General features: G+C 32.5%; 2 protein-coding genes across 4 annotated transcripts; one reads left to right on the top strand and one right to left on the bottom strand.

The window, feature by feature from the left end:
* Nucleotides 1–706: 706 nt before the first annotated feature.
* LOC115974950 (protein WVD2-like 6) lies at nt 707–6302 on the bottom strand. Of its 2 annotated transcripts, none has more exons than XM_031095537.1 (9): nt 6036–6302; nt 4978–5260; nt 4666–4893; nt 4442–4482; nt 4122–4190; nt 3923–4022; nt 3761–3832; nt 3569–3679; nt 707–1757 (listed from the first exon to the last, which is right to left on the bottom strand). In XM_031095537.1, the coding sequence occupies exons 2-9, from the start codon at nt 5245–5247 to the stop codon at nt 1293–1295; spliced, it is 1356 nt and encodes a 451-aa protein (XP_030951397.1). In that variant the 5' UTR covers nt 5248–5260; nt 6036–6302; the 3' UTR covers nt 707–1292. The 2 variants fall into 2 exon arrangements, with proteins under 2 accessions (XP_030951397.1, XP_030951396.1); XM_031095536.1 differs by lacking the exon at nt 6036–6302 and adding an exon at nt 5898–6029.
* Nucleotides 6303–18109: 11807 nt separating this feature from the next.
* Nucleotides 18110–20702, top strand: LOC115978252 (ADP-ribosylation factor-like protein 2). 2 transcript variants are annotated; one of them, XM_031100274.1, is made up of 5 exons: nt 18287–18350; nt 18452–18562; nt 18967–19129; nt 19711–19791; nt 20436–20702. In XM_031100274.1, the coding sequence occupies exons 1-5, from the start codon at nt 18334–18336 to the stop codon at nt 20544–20546; spliced, it is 483 nt and encodes a 160-aa protein (XP_030956134.1). In that variant the 5' UTR covers nt 18287–18333; the 3' UTR covers nt 20547–20702. The 2 variants fall into 2 exon arrangements, with proteins under 2 accessions (XP_030956133.1, XP_030956134.1); XM_031100273.1 differs by having other exon boundaries at nt 18110–18562.
* Nucleotides 20703–20777: the final 75 nt, after the last annotated feature.

Genomic DNA, 20777 nt, shown 5'->3' with positions numbered 1-20777 from the left:
TAAGCTAAATAAGAAAAGTCAAAAAATAGTTTTTCAATTCATTTTAAAGTTACTATCAAACATAGGAAAATGAGATAATTTTCTAAAAATTACTATTTGAACAAACATGAGACACCACAAATGATACAATTACCATTAAGTTATCAGTTGAAATCATATGCTAATCATTTGTAAACTTTAAAGATTGACAAATTTTCATTTAATTGCGGGTGAGAGAATTTGAATTTTGGGTGTCTTCATTGAAAACACGCTCAATGCCAAATTCAATAACCTTATTCTTCTATTAATTTTTTATCTTACAACCCTATCTACGACTTTAGAACATACAATCTCATGCCCATAACTCTGTATAATAATTTATAATAAAATACAATGTGCCCATTCATGAACTAATTGAGTCCATTCATTAACAAATTATATCTGAGAATAGTTTGTTTGCTAAACAAACAAATATAAATAAATTCTTTTGATAACCCAACAACTACAATAATGGGGAGAGGAGATTCAAACTCTGATGGAGAATGAATTATGCCACTGAACCATTAAGCTCTTGAAATATTAAGTAAATGACTCAGTCGTCCCCCTCTTTGGGCAGCCAATCCGTTTAGCTCTTGACTTTGTGTTCATAAAATTATTTCAACAAACGTGAATTAATAGCAATTACTGAAAAAATAGAAACCCACTTATTGCCGTGCACTCTGTAGCAAGATTTATCAGTGGCTTGGAAATTCATTCTACTCTAATACAAGTATACAACCCATCAGTTTGTGGTTGAAATTAAGAAACTAACAAATATATGATACAGAACAACTAAACAAGTTCAAACAGTTATCAAGGATGTCCCAGCACAAAATCAGCCTTCGTAAACAATACCCATTTGTTCAACAGAATAGGCTTAGACAAACAATACATTTCATCCTTAACTATCTAATGGCAGATCCTCCCAAAATTTTCCCAAACATTTCCAAAAGACAAGGCAACTAATACATTCTTGAACAATTATAAATTAAAATAACCTGACACTGACAAATAGTTACATACAGTGCTGCAAGCTGGAATGCAAAACTCTAATGCAAGACCAGCAACCTAGAAAGCAAGCACACAAAACAACCAATGCTGCTGACTATGGACAGGATGACATCACAAACCATAATGCAAATTTTTTTCACCTTCATCGTCAAATAATTCAGGTCTTATACCTCTTATTTTCATGAAATTGAGAGGGCTCTGTAAGTGCGCATCCATTCTATTGCTGCATTTTGTTTAATGCTGCAACGGTGCGGGTTTTTGAATCAAGTTGGTTGAGGCTGCTTTTCTACCTCTGCCTCATAATCTTTATGTTCTTGAATTTCACTTGGCTCGGCTGTGGGAACTACCTCCTGGTCTTCAGTAATAAATGGACGTCCATTTGTTTCGCTGGACACATTGATCTTATCTTCATCTGCATTGGACATGGCAGTCTGCTCTTCATCTGTTGCATCGGGCAATGTGATCTTTTCCTCATGTGAAGCTTTAGATGAAGTGCTTTTTTCTGCATTAGTTGCATTAGATAAAGTGGTCTTTTCAGAAGGTAATCTAGGAAGAGACTTTCGGTGTGGCTTCTTCTGATTGATGGGAGAAAGACCTCTGGCAGGTTTTTCCCTGGGGACTTTCTCATCCAAACTAAGGCGGCCAGTTCCAACACTGCTACTATTCCCTTCAGTCTCAGAGCCCTTCTTTCGGCCAAGCTTGGGAGATTTAGCTCTTGTTGTTGGTATCTGCTTCAGAGTAATAAAGACATTAGGGCCAAAGAAATTGCAATCAAATGAAAACCCCACCTATTTTTTTATAACAGGATTTTCTTGATAAGAAAAATGGCAAAACCCAAGTGCAGGAGAAGTATATAAGAGCAACACAAAAAATTACAAAGAAACAAGAACAACAAACATCCCCAAAATTCCACAAACCAAATCAGTAAATGCTTGATGGTGCCACACAGCAGACAGGGAAAGCAAAAAGGACCACCCAATTCAACATTAGGTTTCCATTAGAATACCTTTAGAAAACCCCCACATGGAAAAACTCAAACATGAAGCAGCAAACTATATGACCTAAAAATTAGCAGGATGTATAATAAATATTTAGTCTAGAACCATGACAGAGAAATCTCTCATTAAGAAGATAAAACCTTTCAACATCAAACATGCTTGCAACACTGCTTCTAGTTGGTGACTTGGCAGGCCAAAAATAAAAAAAGATTTTGTAAGAAATCTACACTCCTACAGCAGCTAAGGATCAATTTGATTACTATAATGTCCCAAAGTTTTCCTTACTATTCTTATGTCTTCTCCCCAACCATATATCACATTATAGCTGTAATAGACAGATAAGTGGTAAGGCCATGGATTAATAGGAATAACAGTTCAAAAATGTAAATTAATGGGATCAGACTATAAATGTATACCTCAATCATTCTAAAATTGAAAACTGACATGTCTAACCCACAAATTGACAATTACAAATGCTATGATAACCAGGAAAGAATTTCGAACAACTCATATTAAGGAGTATAGGTAGATACACCTGTGAAACCCTGATTACCCTTATTAGCACCAATTCTGTTAATCTGAGAGAGCCCTTAACTCTTAATTAGGTATTCTAGGACCTGGAGTCTCCACAGGTAGGAAAAAATACCAGTGGAATCCTGATTACTGTTATTAGCACCAATAATATTAATCTGAGTGAGTCTTTTGCTCTTAATAATAATTTCCATGCCTGGACTCTCTACAAAGAAAATTCAATGTAATTCGGCGTTATCCATTTCAGTTCATTTTTTGATAATTTAATAGTTGGTGGTGGGTGGATTTGAGCCTTGATGTCTCCGTTGAAAACACCAAGAGGTGTCAATTGAGCTACAAGGCTCTTGGCAAAAGGGCTGGAAATGATTTCAGTTCATACAAAGCAATCATGAGAAAAAGCAATGCAACTAGCACAGCCTTACTCTGATAAGGGCTGCCTCAGTTAGGATCAGTATCCAATCCAAAATTAAAATATATATATATATATATATTTATTAAGCAATGGAGTTAGTGTCCAAGGCACCAAGCTCAAAAATATTTTATTTTTTCCTTTTTTCATCCCCAACTACAAAATCTTGAAAGCAGCCTAGGAACCACTAACAAACATATAACAACATAAAATCTTGTATACTTAATAATAATTATCCAAAAAAGATGGCCCTAGAATAAGCATAAAGAATGTATATGGTATCACAGCATGTTTGAGCCAATCTTTAAGTGCAGGAATTAACCAGCTTTTTGTTATAATCCCATTCCCCCAAAAAATAGTAAAATTTAATTAAAACCATCAGTATCTTGACAAATTGAAACAGATAATCCGATTGATGTGGGGAAAAAACCAACACCAGCAACAAGTACCTGCTGCTCCACACAAAGGAACTAACTTACAGACATTCCAAAAGAGGCTAGAGAGTTTGTTTAGACGTTGTCCATACAATGGCATGTTTAAGTTATGGACAGAAGAAAAAGGTTTATGATAGATACCATTATGACAAAACATAAATACTTACCTTCTTCAACTCCACCTTGGGAGGTGGAGGCTCCTGATAGAAGCTTGGCATGGGTGTTGCTTTAAAGGTCAAACTCTTCCTGAGCATCTTAATCTCAGCTTCTAGTGTTTCCTGCAAAGAGTTGGAAAGTTGTCATAGCAAGAACATATTGCATATGCAAAACATTCTAATTCAGATTCACAAATAAACCACCTTGGACTTGGCTTGCAAGTTATTCTTCTCTACTTCCTTTGCATGAATCTTTTCCTCAAGTTTAGAGTAAAACTGCACAGCATTATCAAAAATATATTGAAGTACAGACATAGCTGGAGAAGACCATATAATAATTCAAGAAGGTGAAAGTATAGAACTAACCTCTCTCCGTTTCTCAGCTCGTTCATCACACCTAAAACTGAACCCATAGTTTGGAAGCATGCCAACCTTGCGAGACTTCCCATCTTCTCCTGTGGGACTTCTATGAAGTACTTAAGGATAAACAAACAGATATTAGTAATATTATATTTCTATTTCTAACCCAAGAGAAAGTGAATAACATTCAAAATGCAAAGGATACAAGGAAGGTTGTATGTCTTCAGCTTTACCACCAGGTCCTTTTTTCAAGGGCTTCACTTTTGTCTTATCCCTGTATCCAGAGAAATCACAGAACAGCCACAGAAAATAGCTCTATCAATTAACTTAAACATTAACATTTTTATATTAAAAAAAAAAAAAAAACTATAAAATTAATCAAACATTTCAAATACAGATGGTCTGTAAGAGCATCCTACATCCAGCCTCATGAACTTAACATTAATTTAAATTGGAGATGAAGATATAGCTCCAACTCAAAAGGATTAGATAAGAAAATGAAACTTAAGGGTAAAAAATACATACATGAGACCTACAGACAATGCTGCATCAGACTTATCTGATAGCTGTCAGAAGCAGATAGAGAGTGAAATATCAGTAACCACAAAGATGGTAAAAAAGGATCAACCAAGATGAAGAGGTAAAAGTGGTATGCTGAAATCAAAATATGGCCATGCTACAGAGGCAAGACAATATAAAGTTGGCTACAGAAGCAAGACAATATGAAACTTTATATTGGATAACTGAACCTGTCTTCCGTTGAAAGATCTGCTGTTAGAAGGCTGTTTTGAGAGTGAAATCAAACCAACTGAACCATTTGAAGTGGATGTTCCTTCCACATCTTTTCCATCTTTTTTCTTCATCACGGAAGCTGCTGAAGCACTTTTAAGGCTCAAGGGCTTCTCATTCTTGCTCTTGCCTAGAGCCTTTTGAGGTCTGGACTGCTTTGAATGATCTTCGTTTTTCACTTCCCCATCCTAAAACATGGGCACACATGTAGAATTTAAATCATAAGAGCTAATTTAACAAACCAAACAGACAACAAAACAACAACCTCCTACCTTAAAAGTTGTCAAGCCATTGCTTTCTAGCTGGACATTTGAACCCTCATCAAGTTCCCCAGTAGATGAGTTAATAGTTGCATCATCATACAACTTGACAACGTTCTCTAAATTCCCATTTGGCACTGCAGTATCTGAACCTTTATTGACAGTCCAATTGACATTATCCAAAACAACACCATCGTCTCCAACAATAGGAATTTGGCCATAAACACCATTTTGATGGGTTGCCTCAACCCCAGCAATGGGTACAAGATTATCTGAGTCCATCACTCAAACAGTACTACAACAAAGAAAAGACGCATAGAACTATAAGCTTAACCATTAAGACAACATGGGCAAACAACATAGAAAGATAAAGCTGAAAATCAACCAGCTGCTAGTCCTATAACCCAAATAAATAATTTTTAGTACGAGTCTTCTATTTTATACGAACTATGAATGTACGAAAAACGAATCATTTGAATTTTCAAACCCCGCACACAAACAAGAGTAAATAAATATGCCAATACTATGAAGAGAACAAATCATTTAGAGAATGCAGTTCATCAAATCGCATAGTATTTCACAGTGCACTAATTGTCTCAGACAACATGAGATTTTACAAAACCCCAAGCTACCCAGAAAACCCTTTAACCTGGATTGGCCATTGCGAACGTGAAAACGAAGAATAATGCAAGATGTGAGAAAATTTGAGACTCAGAGAGTACACAAAAACCTAACTTGAAACTATTTTCTCAGGAAGCAAACGGAGCATATCTATCCAATTACATACACACTTAGAAAAACCAATGAATTAAGCAACCACAGCCAACTAACCAAATCAAAATAGAGCAAAAGAAAATAAAAAAATTCCACATCAAGCACATTCTCAAAGATAGAAACTAAGATTTCCACATTGATCTGCTACAGACACTTACATGCAACAAATACCCGTATGTTACAGAATCACAGTACATAGAAACTACTAGATTCAAAAACTTTCTCCCATCATTTTCTCAGCAACCAAACAAAGAAAGTGTAAGATAAAAATTCAAAATCTAACTGCTCGCTCTTACCTGAAAAAAAAAAAAAAAAAAAAAGCGTGCAGCAATTATTAAATCTCCATTTGAAGTAGAAGCTTTGAAAGATCTATGGACCACATCCAAAACCGAGAGAGAGAGAGAGAGAGAAAGAGAGAGACAGAAGATGATAATGAAGATGGTGACAATGGATCGGAGGATCCGAACCCTAACGAAGGATCTGTCGGATTCAAAAAAATTTGGAATATTTTTATTATAGTTTGTGTTTTTTGTTTTTTTTTTGTTTTTTCTTAATTTTTAAGGAAAAAAGAAAAAGGTTAGTAAAATTTAAGGATTTGAAAAGGTTGAAAGTTGAAACTAAGGTAGAAACTAGAAATGGAGGAATAAGAGGTGGGGGATTTAAAACTTAACTGGTACTGTCTTTCGGTTAGGTAGGAAGGTAGACCGTAGATGTATACGGTCTTCCGTTTTTCGGGCAAATACGCACGGATTGTTTTAAGTAACTATTAACTAACATAACTGTGTACTGTCTCTGTCTCATATATTGTTTTTTTTTTTTTTTTTTTGACATATTTTAAAAAATATAAATGAAAATATAAAATAAAACAATAGATAGTGATGCTGCTAGAAACAATAATCATTAAAAAATACAAAAAAGTATCATATTTGTACCATGTATCATATTTGCCACCATAAGTATTTTGGGGGTATTAACTAATAATGAGTGTAAAATGGTGAAAATTTTTACAAGTTATACAGAGGAGTAGGATCAAGTTACACCTGATTAATATATGGGATGGTCCTTGGGTACCTTGACTAGAAGATTTCAAACAAAAACCAAGAGATGGATCCATTGTTAGAGAGATTATGATGGTGAATAGCCTTATTAACCCTATAACTCATACATGGAGGGAAGATAAATTAACTAAATTATTTGATGAGGAGTTTGTAAGGACTTCAGTCCCCTATAGCTATAAACAAGATACCTTGAGATTGATTAAGGACGTGAAAGGTCAAATCTCTTCTGGCAACACCTACACGATTTTGTAACAACTTCAGAAATGTGTTGGCAACATCTTTGCTTATAACTTAAAATGATTAGTTTTTTTTTTTTTTTTTAGTAAACTTAAAATGACTAGTTAAGTCATAACTAAGACTCTTCATAATCACTTACAAACCCAACATCCAGCAAACACCCAATATGAGACTCAACACTCGATTGCATAACACACACTCAAACAATCAAAGTTTCTCTCTCAAACAAAAAAAAAAAAACACAATTTAGTGTATCACATTAATCAATAGCAAATAATTAAAGAGAAAAAATATGACAATGCACTAATGACAAAAAACTCTATTTTTGCTAAGTATTTTGTAACTCAATTCACAATTTTTAGTATTTTCAAAAGAAATGTTCGGAGTTTGAATCAATCCTCATTCATTATTATAATTGCAAAATTATAAATAAATAAAAACGAGTATTTTTTTGCAGTTTCCAACAAAAATATATATTATAAAATAGAACAGTATTTTTGCTAGCATGGCACTTTTATTTTATTTTATTTTAATAATAATGACATTGACTCGTTGAGGAGCAATCTCCAAGCAACTCCACTTTGAAAGGCGCATGTATAGTAAATGTGCTATTGATTATATTATTGTATATATAAAGTGTACATAATCTATATATATATATATATAGATATATTTGTGTATTTTAAGTATATTCTCGATCTATACCCGTACTAATATTCATGAATAATGTAAAATAAATTCTTTAAATTTTTGTTGAATTTTTTTTAATGTTGACATATAAATTTTAACACTTTTTATGTTATTCTTTTAATATATATATATATAATTTAATTTAATTTAGTTTTTAGAGTTATTAAATTATATAATTTAAAGTAATTAGAACTCTGTGGGGATGAGGAATCAAAGAGGGAGAACCATAAAAAAGAACCTGCCCAAAGGGTAATACGTCCAAACTATATGCCAGGATAGGTCCAGATCAATCTGAATAAGATTTTTTGAGAAACTGAGGAGAGTGATACACCTAAGGAACCTGAGGGACAAGTACTCTTCAGGGGACCAGAGAATGATCATCAAGTCCACAATGCTGGGAGCTAAGAAGGGAAGGAGAGACGTACAAGTAAAGAAAGGGGGAGGTTTACAGATAAAGTACCCATCACCTCCGCATTCAATACACTGCACCAACTCAACTGGCCGTATTAATGGAAAAATGACCCCTGAATAGTGCCTTCGCAACTTGCAGCACATTGTACCACCTCCAGCAAGGCCCTGATAGGACAAACATCCAAGTGAAGATTAGTGGTTGTCTGAGTGGAGGGCTGAGAAGGAGAAATATAAAGTGTAATCAAGAACTTTGTAACCGAGAAGGTGATATCATATGAGTTAAGGCCCCTCGGACCAACCCGAGGAAGAATTTATACCAATATCTTTGTCTTTTTCCACTATTTTTCCCTCATGAAGCTTATTCCTTGATTGCATATTCTTCTCTGAATCATCTAACATAACTAGTTAGGCTTGAAAGGTTGGCCTTGATAACCTACCTCTTCAAATTAATTGTATTGGACTTTTACACAACCATGTCCTTAACGAAGTTGGGTCGGTCTGTCAGTTTCACCTATCTACAAACTCATTTTCATAAAATAATTTAATGCTATAAAAATTCTAATTAAATTGAGTTGGCTCTTTTTAAAAGAATTTCTAATTGAATTAGGAGTGTTCTTTTCAAAAAAAAAAAAAAATTCTCTAATTTTACTGTTTATTATTAATACTTATTTTTTATTGAGTTTTCTCATTTATAGGCATCACATGGATTAATAACTAGTATTTATACTAATAAACTTGGAGTTACCATTGAAAGAGGTCCTATAGTAGAAGACAATTAACACTCGTAATGAAGCCCATGAGTAATCTACAAATAATTTTAAGAGCCAAAATAAGTTTATAAGTTTGCAAGAATACAAATATATATAAATAACAAATAACTTGATCATAAAATAAACAAAAGAAGAAGATGACAATAAATAATTAAAATCGTGATAAAGTCGCTTTAAAAAAAAAATCCTGATATAGGCCCAGAGTATATTCAAGTTCTATTTTTCTTTTAGATACAATAATATTTCAATTTATAATGTTTGCTCTATGATACTTGTTTTTTATCTTTAAGTTCAAGACATTAATTGATTTTTGGTGTAAGCAATGATCATCAAACTCCAAATCTTATATTCGACAACAATATATTTTACCAGTTGAGTTAACGGAACCGTCGAATTCTAATGATTGAGCAAATGTTGTTTGTATTGTTCAAGCAGCAGTAATAGCAGTAGAGAAAGGGGGGCAGTGTGAGGAAGTGACAAACCGACCAAATATTAAGCCATGTTGTCGGGTGTGTCAAGAGTCAAGAATGAAGTGGCTAAAACAGGCACCATGTTTTGCCAAGACACCATTCGATACAAATCGAACACGTCTGCAACTGCGACAGTTGAACACGCATTAAAAGTATAGGGTAATAGTGCCCATAATTTTTTCTGTAATCACAAGCATACATAAACGTCCCTATTTTCTTTTTTTATTTGAATAAATACATGAACCTCCCTTATAATGACAGGGCAACTTTCCTTTTGATAAAAGCTAATCACAAGCATACATAAACGTCACTTACATAAAAGTAGTTAGGAAACAACTATTTTTTTATTTTTTTGGGTGCAATCATAAAAATTACTTTGAAGTAGTTAAAACTACCATATTTATATACTGTTATATACATGCATCTATTTTTCCGATTTTATTCTTTATTGTATTTATTAAATAATCATTAAAATTAATTTGAATCTTGAAATAATATTCTTTAATTAAGTAGTAGGTACAAAACAATTATATTCCCCAAGAGTCTTGTATTTCAAATCTTCTATCCCCGTCATAACTATCAAAATGACTGGTACAAAGCCCAGCAAAAATACATAAAAAGAAGTTTACATTAAAAATTTTACATCAATTCATCTAGCTGAAACTTGATAAACTCTAAATTCAATAATTTTGACGTAAACTCACGAGGGTTTGGAATTATTTTAGTTAGTAATATTACCACTGCTCGGCATTAATTATAACCAGATGCAGAATTATATATATATATATATATATAAGATTTTAATAATGTTTTTTTTTTTTTTGGAGAAAAAGATTTTAATAAAGTAAAAGTAAAAGGGTTACATGATATTAGAATTATTATTATTATTATTATTTTTTTTTTTGGGTTTGTTCTGCAAAAGAAATGCGTGACACAACAATAGTTATTAATATCAATTTTAAAAGAGTGGGATACATTACATGATTTTATTTTATTTTATAAATATCATTAATGGACTTTGACATTAATGTTAATTTAAACTTGACCTGAAAAGTTTATCTCATAGATATTAAGTTTGTAACAAATCAAGCCTTATGTTAATAATCTTTTTGTCAACCACTGTGCATCCTTGGTGCGGTGGTCACTTCACAAATATAAATACTTGTGGGGTGTGGGGGGTAAAGGCCGGGGTTAAAATTTTCAGGAGGGAACTTTACACACATATACACTTAGATTAGGATAGAGTAGAAATTTTATTTTGTATAAAAAAATATATATAATAATAATCTTTTTGTCAAAGTCGAATGATTATAATTGCATAATGTGCACATGATTCAGAAAGTTATGTATTCAAATCATAGTTTTAAAAACCGAACCGTTAAAAGAACCGAAAATAAGAAATGTTTAAGGTTTTAAGGTCATATCAAGATCCAACTAGAGGCTAAATCATGATGTCAAGGGTGGCTCTATGCATTTTTGGGCCTAAGGCAAAAATTGGAAAAAATATAGAGATATTGGAAAAAAAAAAAAAAAAAAAAAAAAAAAAAAAAAAAAGAAAGAAGAAGAAGAAAAAGAAGAGGTGTGAGTTTTCTTTTGGGGGGGGGGGGGTTGTGGTTAATATTTTGTTGATTTGTTCTGTTTTGTTGAGAGAGAAAAAAGAGAAAGGGAGAGATATTTTAGCTTCTAGGTCACAAACTACTTTCTTTTTCTTTTCTTTTTTACCCCCCCCCCCCCCCCCCCCCCCCTTCCCTTTTTGGCTATACTTTGGGCATAATTTATTGGCCTCCTTCCCCTCTTTCTTCTTCTTCTTCTTCATTTTTTTTTCTCTTAAATATTTTTTTCCTTATTTGTTTGGCTATATTTCAGGTATAATTTATAGGTCTTTTTTCCTATTTTTTCCTTTGACCTTTATTTATTTATTTTTTGGCTATGATTTAGGGTTTAATTTATTCATTTTACATAATTAATTTTTGTGGGAATCAAAAAATTTACTTAATTTGATAAAAATTGGGGGGCCTTAGGTGGTTGCCTAACCTACCTAAGATAAGAACATGTACTCCGTGATGACTTACTAATTATGTGATATGGATATAAATAAAATGAATGTATAAAAATTAACAATCTTCACTAATTCTTATTTTTTAAAATCTAAAGAGATTATAGTATAATGAGGTTAAAGATAAAATGATATTTTCATTAGCTATTATATGTTTTAAGCAGATTTTTTTTATCATTTAATTTATTTTAACAAATTTGTACAACTTGAAAATATCTTTAAAAGTCCAATATGTTTATGCAAAATACCTTTATCTTTAAAGCAATTGAAATACTTTAACCATATTAATAGGCATGTAAAATAAAAATAAAAAATCCAAATGTCCCATGTAAATTTTTTACATTGCCTTATTTTCTTTAACAATTTACCATGGGTTCTAGAAGATAGGGTTCCATCATCTATTGTGGTACTTGGGCATTGGGCCTTTGAACCCTACCAACCTCCCTTCCCCTTTTGTTTTCTAGGTTTTAAAATCCAAAAGTAGCCAATTCCCAATTAACCCGATGAAAGCCATGATTCAAACCGAAATTTCAATGACCAAATACTCATATTAGCTAAAAAAGGGACAAAAACCATTTCATTAAACCAATAAGTTTTTTAAGCATTTATTTTACTCTCTTTCAAGGCATTGGATTTATATAGTTTTTTTTTTTTTTTTTTTGAGGAAATGGATTTATATAGTTAATAGTTAATTAGTGTGAGAATATCATTTCTCCTTCGTAGATTTAAAATGCCAAAGTATGGTTGAGTTTTTCTTGACTTTTAATATACTTCCATTATGGTTAGCTAGACTAACTTAGGTGAGACAGTTTTCAGTCTAACCATACGAATTGCTTTGCTTACTAGACCGTATAACCTACGTGATAACTGATAAGATAGAAATGCTTTAAAGCCAAGTTGGCTTGCCGTTTATTCTCAAAAAAAGCCAAGTTGGCTAACAAGATAAGATTTTTATTTTTACACTAGTTAATGATCTCATAAAAATCAATGACATGACCTGATAAATTAGAAGGTAAGAGGTGGGTGGAGAAAAATTATCTAAAAAAAAGGAAAGAGAAGTGTGACTTTTGGCAAGTATTATAAAAAACAAATTAAAGAAGAATTCAAGTTTCTAAAACATATATATATATATATATATATATATATAAATAAAGTATAGGAAAATTTTAGCTTTTTTAAACCTTATAGTTTAGGAGTAGTCTAAATTAAATACTATAGTTTCAAGAATAATAAATTAAACTCCAAATATTATGATTCTAAAAAACAACTCCAAATATTTTGAATTTGAAAGGTAACAAATTGAATTTTGGAGTCAAAATTGATGTAATATCGTTTAAGTAAATGTTAATGAGAGAGAGATGTTCGTTTGAATTTGGAGAGAGGGCATGTCTACGCCACTTGTCTCCAGGTTCTCCACTGCCTACAAACGTAAGCTATGTTTTCACTTTCTCTCTCTCTTTTTTCTTTTAATTTTTTTTTTTTTATAAAATTATTCTTGCTGGTTCCGCCGTTTAAAACGAAAAAACATAATATAAAAAATTCAAAGTAAATTTAGCAAACCCACAACAAATTGTATAAGTTTTCACTTATTATTATTTTAATCACTCAAAAAAATAATATGTGGATTCTATAAATTGAAACTCTATCTCTAAAAAAAAAAAAGAGAGAGAATAATACATTTTATATGCAAATACATCTATTATAATAATAATAATAATAATAATAATAATAATAATAGGATATATATCATCAGTATATAGCTCAGCTGAGGCATGATTATTTCGCTCTCATGATTCAATAGCCTAGCTATATATACTTTAAGCTTCATATATAAGTTTGCATTGCACAATAGAAAAAAAAAAAGTTTTTCTATTGTGTGTGTTTGTTTCTCAACAAAAAAAGAAAAGAAAAGAAAAAGGTTTGCATTGCACAATAGAAAAAAATGCTCCACTAAAAGTAGAACGTTTATATGTAACACATTCTACCATATCACATATCTCACATAATTTCTATATCTCCTTCAGTCAGAGTACCATACTTTATATATAGAACTTGAAGTTATAAATAAAGAAACATTATGTAAATTAAAAAAAAAAAAAAAAATTCCCCCTCAAAATTTGAATTTTCCTATTGTTTATTTTAATTAAAAGGAAGGCAAAACTTGAAAAAAGAAAATGAAAAACTTTATTTGCTCTTTTTTTTCCCCATTGATGTTGGATTAGAAATTCAAAAACATTATTCTCATGTGTGTCTCCTATGTCAGGTGCTCTCAAGAAGCACATGAAACCCAGAGGGTGAATGGGCATGAGGAAGCACAGAGGAAGCAATGGTGCAATGAGAGCTGACAAATGCATGTTTTTAGTCTTTATTCTCCAAAACATTTTCTAGCATTTGCACGTGCGGTGAGGTCCTAACTCAATCCTCATTGGCTATAACACGTGACATGTTTACAGGTTGTGGCCCTTGTGGACCATAAAATCAATCAATGGGCATGCATTGCAGCCATGAGCCTAATTTGGGCCTGTCTTATAAATCTAAATCTTACCCATTTTATGTACTTTATTGATACATCGATTCATTCTTCATCCATGGCCAATCCCACCCAAGTTTATCATGCTATTTTTTTTAGTCATAACATTGTTTTTCATGGGCTTTTTTTTTTTTTTTTTTTGCTATTTGGAGACACTACCACAAATTTTTTTTAATATGAGATATAAATTATATTCTAGTATAATCTAAGTGTAAATGTGTAAAATTTCTTCCTAAAAACTTGAATCTTGACTTTTGCCCCTTGTCCCCCACCCCACAATAACTTATACATGTAGAATAACTATTATGCCAAGGGTGAGCGGTGGTAACACTACAACCATTTCTATCAGCTCTTATCTACGGGTTCTACCATTTTAATAGAGGATAATTCATGCATACTTTTAATCTTGTCAATTAAATTCCCAAATTTATGGAATCATTTCAATTTAAGGCATTTGTCCATCATTTGTTATTCATTTCAATTATTTTGAACACTGTTAGAGTGTTGATAAAAGTAGAGAACTATTGATTAACTTGGCGTTTCACCTAGGCCCTAGAATTTGTTCATAAGTGATTTTGCCAAAAGACCGAAATTTATTTCCTGGGTGAAACACATGATTTTATCAATACTTTTTCCATTTTCTCCACTCCATTATTGCCCAAAACAATGTAAATGAATAATGGAGATGTACAGAGAATTTAAATTAAAAGTCTTGATAACTGATAAGTTTGGGGTTTTGAATTGACAAAAAAAAAAAAAAAAATTCAAACTTAATATGATGCAGAGTATAAACGCTGGACCTTTTTATGTAATTTCTCCATATGAGTTTAAGCAAATAACGCATGCAATTCAATTTGTAATCTACGATATGATTATGAAGGTAGAAAATAGGTATTTACACCCAAAACCAAAAGTGCTAGGTACTCGCCCTCTCAAGCGATGGAACCCACCACCAAGTATGAAAGCAACACTTTAGAAAATTGAAATAGGAAGATGTAAAACAAGATTCTTTTTAATTTAGGGATTTTTGGTGCAAAATGTGGCCAAATATCTTAGAGAATGGCAAGGATTTTCTCATCTAATTTTTAAATGGTATGTTACTTCTATCATTATCTTTATCAAGCAAAACAAAGGGAATCAAAAAGTTAGGCCAGCCCAAGACAATGATACTAAATTGACATCCATGACTTGTTAATTTCCTGCCATCCTATTCATCGAAAAATTCTAAATCATCTTTCTATTTAATCGATGACAAAAGAGAAGTGAGAATCCTCACAATTGGCCATCTATGACCTCTTGATTTTTATTTTTATTTTTTTTTAAGTTTGGATAATCATTGTCTATAGGACTTGAGCACTGGAAGGTATATTCGCTCTTAAAAAACATATATTAAAATATAGTATATAGAACAGAAATTAAAAAACAAAAAGACATATGATAATCTTACGGATTTAAATAAAGGAAATTCGGAAAAGGAAAACAACTATGTATATTATATTAGATTATTTATTTTATCATATTTAAATTTAGTAGCATATTTATTTTATCTATTAGTATATATTTGTAAGATATTTTTAGAATAAACTAATTTAGAATACTAATTAGGAAAATAATATATTGATTATATATTTATTTAATTTTTGTTATACTTTCAAGAAAATCAGTAAACAAATTACATAATATAAATTTCCTTGTATCATTATAAATTTAAAAAAGTTGTAATTTAGACACTAAGATCTAATCATCCAAATTAAAAAAAAAAAAAAAAAAAAAACTTAAAAGATAAAAAAAAAGCATGAATATATATATATATATATGTAAGGACACGATTCGTAACGACCCATAATAGTGTTGGGTTCGCACGTAAAAAGGCCCAAACAATATCATTTATAGAGCATGGGTTTGAAAGGCTAGGCCTTGATCACAAGACGGTGGTTTTCTGTAGTGTTCATACATAATTAAATTGTGATCGCCCTAGGAGTCTTTCTCCTGGAGGCGGGCTGGGAGGCTCTGGTTTTTGGCCATTTTTCCCAGCCTCTCTCTCTGGATTCTTACTTTTCCTTTTATACTGGCCTGCATCTTTTATCCAACGTCCACGTGTAGGATCGACCTTTCCAAAACTGATACTTGTCCCATCAACCCATACCCAGAGTGGTTGGGGGTGGTTGTAAAAGCTGAAGGGTATGGCTCTGTCAGTTGCAGAGTATTGAATGGCAGTAAGGGCAGCTTTCCCTTTGTCCTTGGTCGTTAAACTATCCAACGTATCCTTCCTTATTGACATAGATATTTTTAGATTTTTTCCAAACTGTTCCTATACCGTTTTTGTCCTTCCTTCCAGGGGGACCTCGGACATGCCGAAGACTGAATCATCCTCGGCTGTGTCCCAAGACTATTTGGACTTGTATTACCTATCCTTGGCTATAACCTTCCTCGGCTCGGGCCTTGGGTCCCAATGAATAAATGGGCCAGGGCCACAAATTATTGGGCCCCACAATATATATATATATATATATAGAGAGAGAGAGAGAGAGAGAGAGGTCTTTAATATAAAGAAAATATTACAAGATAGATTACATTATTAATAATTTTGATAATTGTGTTGTCAATTATAATAATACAATTTGGCACAATAAATAACTTTACAAGAGTATTCAAGTTCAATCAAACTATAATATACACAATATTTGTGTATGTAGAATGCAAAAAAGAAAAAAAAAGAAAAAAAAATCCCTCATGCGGAAAAAGAGTCTATTTTTAAAGTATTTGAATATTAGAAAGTCTATAGACACAACAAATTTGATATTTGCAAATATGACAGATTGTTAATGGTAGATAATAAAAGTGATGTCAGTAATGAACTCAAATAAATGTGTACATCTATGAATTATAATAGATATTGATGGAAAACTCCAATATTCACAAAATCAAGATTGGATAAAAGAACCTTTATCACTTAAGTATTACTAGCATATCTTTGTCACCAAAATAAATGAGCAGAGAAGAAAATACAACATACTTTAATGAGAGGAAGAAGTTATGGGCTTGGTGATGTGACCTGAATGAGGTGGTTTTTTGGACTTTGGCCTTAGGTGTAGATATATATGTGAGAGAGAGAGTAAGATAATGTATTGGATTTTCATGAGCCAAACCAATAAGTGAGAATTAAAAATGCAAGCATAGCCACCGCACACCCTTGGTGCAGTGGTCACTTCACAAGTACAAATACTTGTTGATGTGAGAAAGAAGTTATGGGCTTGGTGATGTGACCTGAATGAGGTGGTTTTTTGGACTTTGGCCTTAGGTGTAGATATATATGTGTGAGAGAGAGTAAGATAATGTATTAGATTTTCATGAGCCAAACCAATAAGTGAGAATTAAAAATGCAAGCATAACCACCGCACACCCTTGGTGCAGTGGTTACTTCATAAGTACAAATGCTTGTGGGGTGTGAAGGGCAAGGACCGAGGTTCAAGTCTCCAAGAGGGAACTTCACACACATATACACTTAGATTATGTTAGAGTAGAAATTCTATCTTGTATAAAAAAAATGCAAGCATATTACATTAAAGGCTGCCTATAATTAAACAAATAAACAATACTATTAATTATAAAGTGCATTAAAATAGCTCAATATTAACAATAGGTGGTATTCGCTATCCACTATTGGGTCTAACAAATGCTCACTAAAATACACTCTAACTAATTCATGTTTTATTAAATATATAAAACAATGACTATGCTAGCCCACACATTAAAAAAAAGAAGCAGCTAACAATCAGGTTGTAACTAATTTTCATGCCCTTAAATTTGTTTTGGCTGAATAATTTTCATTCCTCTTTGTGAGACGCATTCAACCAAACTTTTAAATAATGTACAATTAAGAAATATTATTAGGTAGTCTGGAAGGAATATGTCTCAAATTTATGATGCATCCCCCTTAATTTAATTAGTGACATTCATGTTGGACATGAAAGGAGGGACAATCCCAAAGTATCTAATACTAATTACTTTTCCATTCAACAACCAAATGAAGCCTAGGCCATGTGACAATTCTTGGACCTATGGCAGCATCCTATCAAGTCTAATATAAAATACTTTGGATTGAACAAAAATTATGAGGTACTCCTAGAGTACGATAATGCGGTGCCCTCTTCCCTCCAAAAAAAAGTCATTTCTATATATTCGGTAGTATCTAAGAATTACTCGTAAACGAAGCCCAACTTGACAGAGAGAGAAATACAACAGCTACAGAGAAAGAGAGGAGAAACACATCGGTTTGAGAAAGAGAACAGCAGTGGTCGCTTGCTGCGGGGGGGCGGGGTGGGGGGGGCTACTCAGTATAATCCGAAAAATCAAAAGGAAAGAGAAAGAAATGCGTATACTCGTGGTGTATGTATAATGTATTGTATAGTGTATACCCTCCAAAATCTCATATTTATATGAATATGTAATTTGCTAAAAATGTTAGAATACTTTGCCTTGCTTTGCAGCGGGCTTGATAATTCAGGGAAGACTACCATTGTCTTGAAGATCAATGGGGAAGACACCAGCGTAATCAGTCCCACACTCGGTTTCAATATCAAGACCATCACCTACCAAAAGTAATTCAACTTTAACAATTTGATTACATTTTTTGTCTGTGTCTTTTGGTTGATATTTTTGCAAATATATGATGATTTAGTATATTGGGCAATGGGCAATATATCATACAGTAATGGAGGTCTCATTAAAATTATTGCCATTTGGGCAATGGGCAATGGGCAATGGGCAAAATGCATGGAAATGGTATTTAATTTTGTAAGACGGGTTTTATACTTTGTTTTCTTGTTTATATCTTAATTGGGTATGTCTAAGTCTCTTGAAAAAGCTATCATCAAGTTCTCGAATTTAATCTTTTCACTGCTGTTCTTGCACTTCATTGCATATTGCTTCATGCTTTTGAGTTGATCAAAATTTGCTTCAATATGTAGAATATTGAAATTCCAGTTAATGTGACTTTTGGCAGGTATACTTTAAATATATGGGATGTTGGGGGCCAAAAAACTATAAGATCTTACTGGAGAAACTACTTTGAGCAAACTGATGGTTTGGTATGGGTGGTTGACAGTTTGGATCTTAGACGGTTAGATGACTGCAAAATGGAACTCGATAATCTTTTGAAGGAAGAGGTATATACCCCATATCAAATTTTCTACACACATGCTTAAAAGGCGAGTCATTTGGAGCGGTAGTTTATCCATCCTGCTTACTTTTGTTCTTTTGGTTTGCTTCTCAGTGGAATGTTTGTTCATTCATCTACATTAGATAGAATCGTAGAATAGGAGCTCTCTGTTTGTAGTTCACTTGAGATGCCTCTTAATTTGAGAGACCCAACTACCAGAATGAGCCACTTAATTTGTTTTATGGAACTCAAAAAGTTTTTCTTAAGATATTTTTTGTTGGGTTTATTGACCATGAACCAACTGTTAACAATAAGATGCATACTTTAAGCGTCTATACTTGAGGCAGTGCTTAAATTCTTTTATGTAATTTGTCTTTTTACTGAATAAACTGATGATTTGTAGTACACTTGAAAACAATTGTTTCTAATTGTTTTGCTTGTTTTGGAAAGCTGAAATTAAAATTTGCAAGATAAAAAAATTTCAGGAATGGTATTGCAAGAAATAAAGAAAGGGGTTCTCTTGGACTTCTGGTCTTTTTTCTTTTTTGAACTTTTTGAAAAATTCTAACTTGTTTGTTCACTTGACAGAGGCTTTCAGGAGCATCTTTACTCATACTGGCAAATAAGCAGGACATAAAAGGTGCCCTTACCCCAGAGGAGATTGCAAAAGTAAGGCTGCTGGCTGATAATTTCCTCTTGTTTATGTAGTTAAATATGGCCTTTGTTAGAATGCAGATTAAATATTGTAGACTTGACATTTGATTTCTCATTGACTCAAGGTACATTTGTTTGCCATATTAAAGCCTCAAATTTGTATTTTAGAGCTGTAGATTACTAGATTGTCTTCTGCTTATGCACAAATTTCTGTTGAAACTGGTTCTGTCATATGAGTTCTTTTTCTTTCTTTTTCAAAAAAATTCCAGTGGCAAACTTTGCATGTACTAAATTCTTTACTCTTTTAGTGTGAAGTGTGAAACCAAGTTTGGAATCTGAGTACGAGCTTCGTGTATAAACACATTTATGCTGGATATCTTTATGTTGGTCATGAGTTCAACTCTGTATGTGGTTGTCAAATATAGATGTCTACATGTGGTGCATTTATACTATGTAATGCGTATGCCTTTTATAATTGTTCTTTCTATAGAAGAATGATGTTTGTAGTAATGAGTTTATGGGCCAAATCAATCCATTTTATTCTAGGCATTGTTATTGTATGTTTAAAATAATAGATATTTACACAGGTACTTTGATTAGTGTTTATATATTTGTACATTAACTTCTAAAATTCTAAAGGGTTATTATCACTTCTACAGGTACTGAACTTGGAAGCCATGGACAAAACCCGGCGTTGGCAAATTGTTGGTTGTAGTGCATATACTGGTGAGGGGCGCTTGAAGGATTTGATTGGTTGGTCCAGGATGTAGCCTCTCGAATCTATGTGCTTGATTAATGCCTACTTGGGAGTCATTTTTTGTTCTTTGACAATACCAAAGCATTTATGGAAGCTAAAATGGAATTGTTCCTAGGCTCTTAAGCATATTTTCTATTCAATGAGAGAAGGTATCTTTGTTTGATGGACTCGTTACCTGAGATAGTCATCCTTCTACTACAACTTCTTCTTTTCCTCTTTTTTCTTTTTTTCTGTTTTTTGAATT

This window comes from Quercus lobata, chromosome 2 (genome assembly GCF_001633185.2).
Source record: "Quercus lobata isolate SW786 chromosome 2, ValleyOak3.0 Primary Assembly, whole genome shotgun sequence".
Lineage (NCBI taxonomy): Eukaryota > Viridiplantae > Streptophyta > Magnoliopsida > Fagales > Fagaceae > Quercus > Quercus lobata.
Note: the sequence above shows the minus strand (reverse complement) of the source record. Positions and strands in the feature narration are given on the sequence as shown.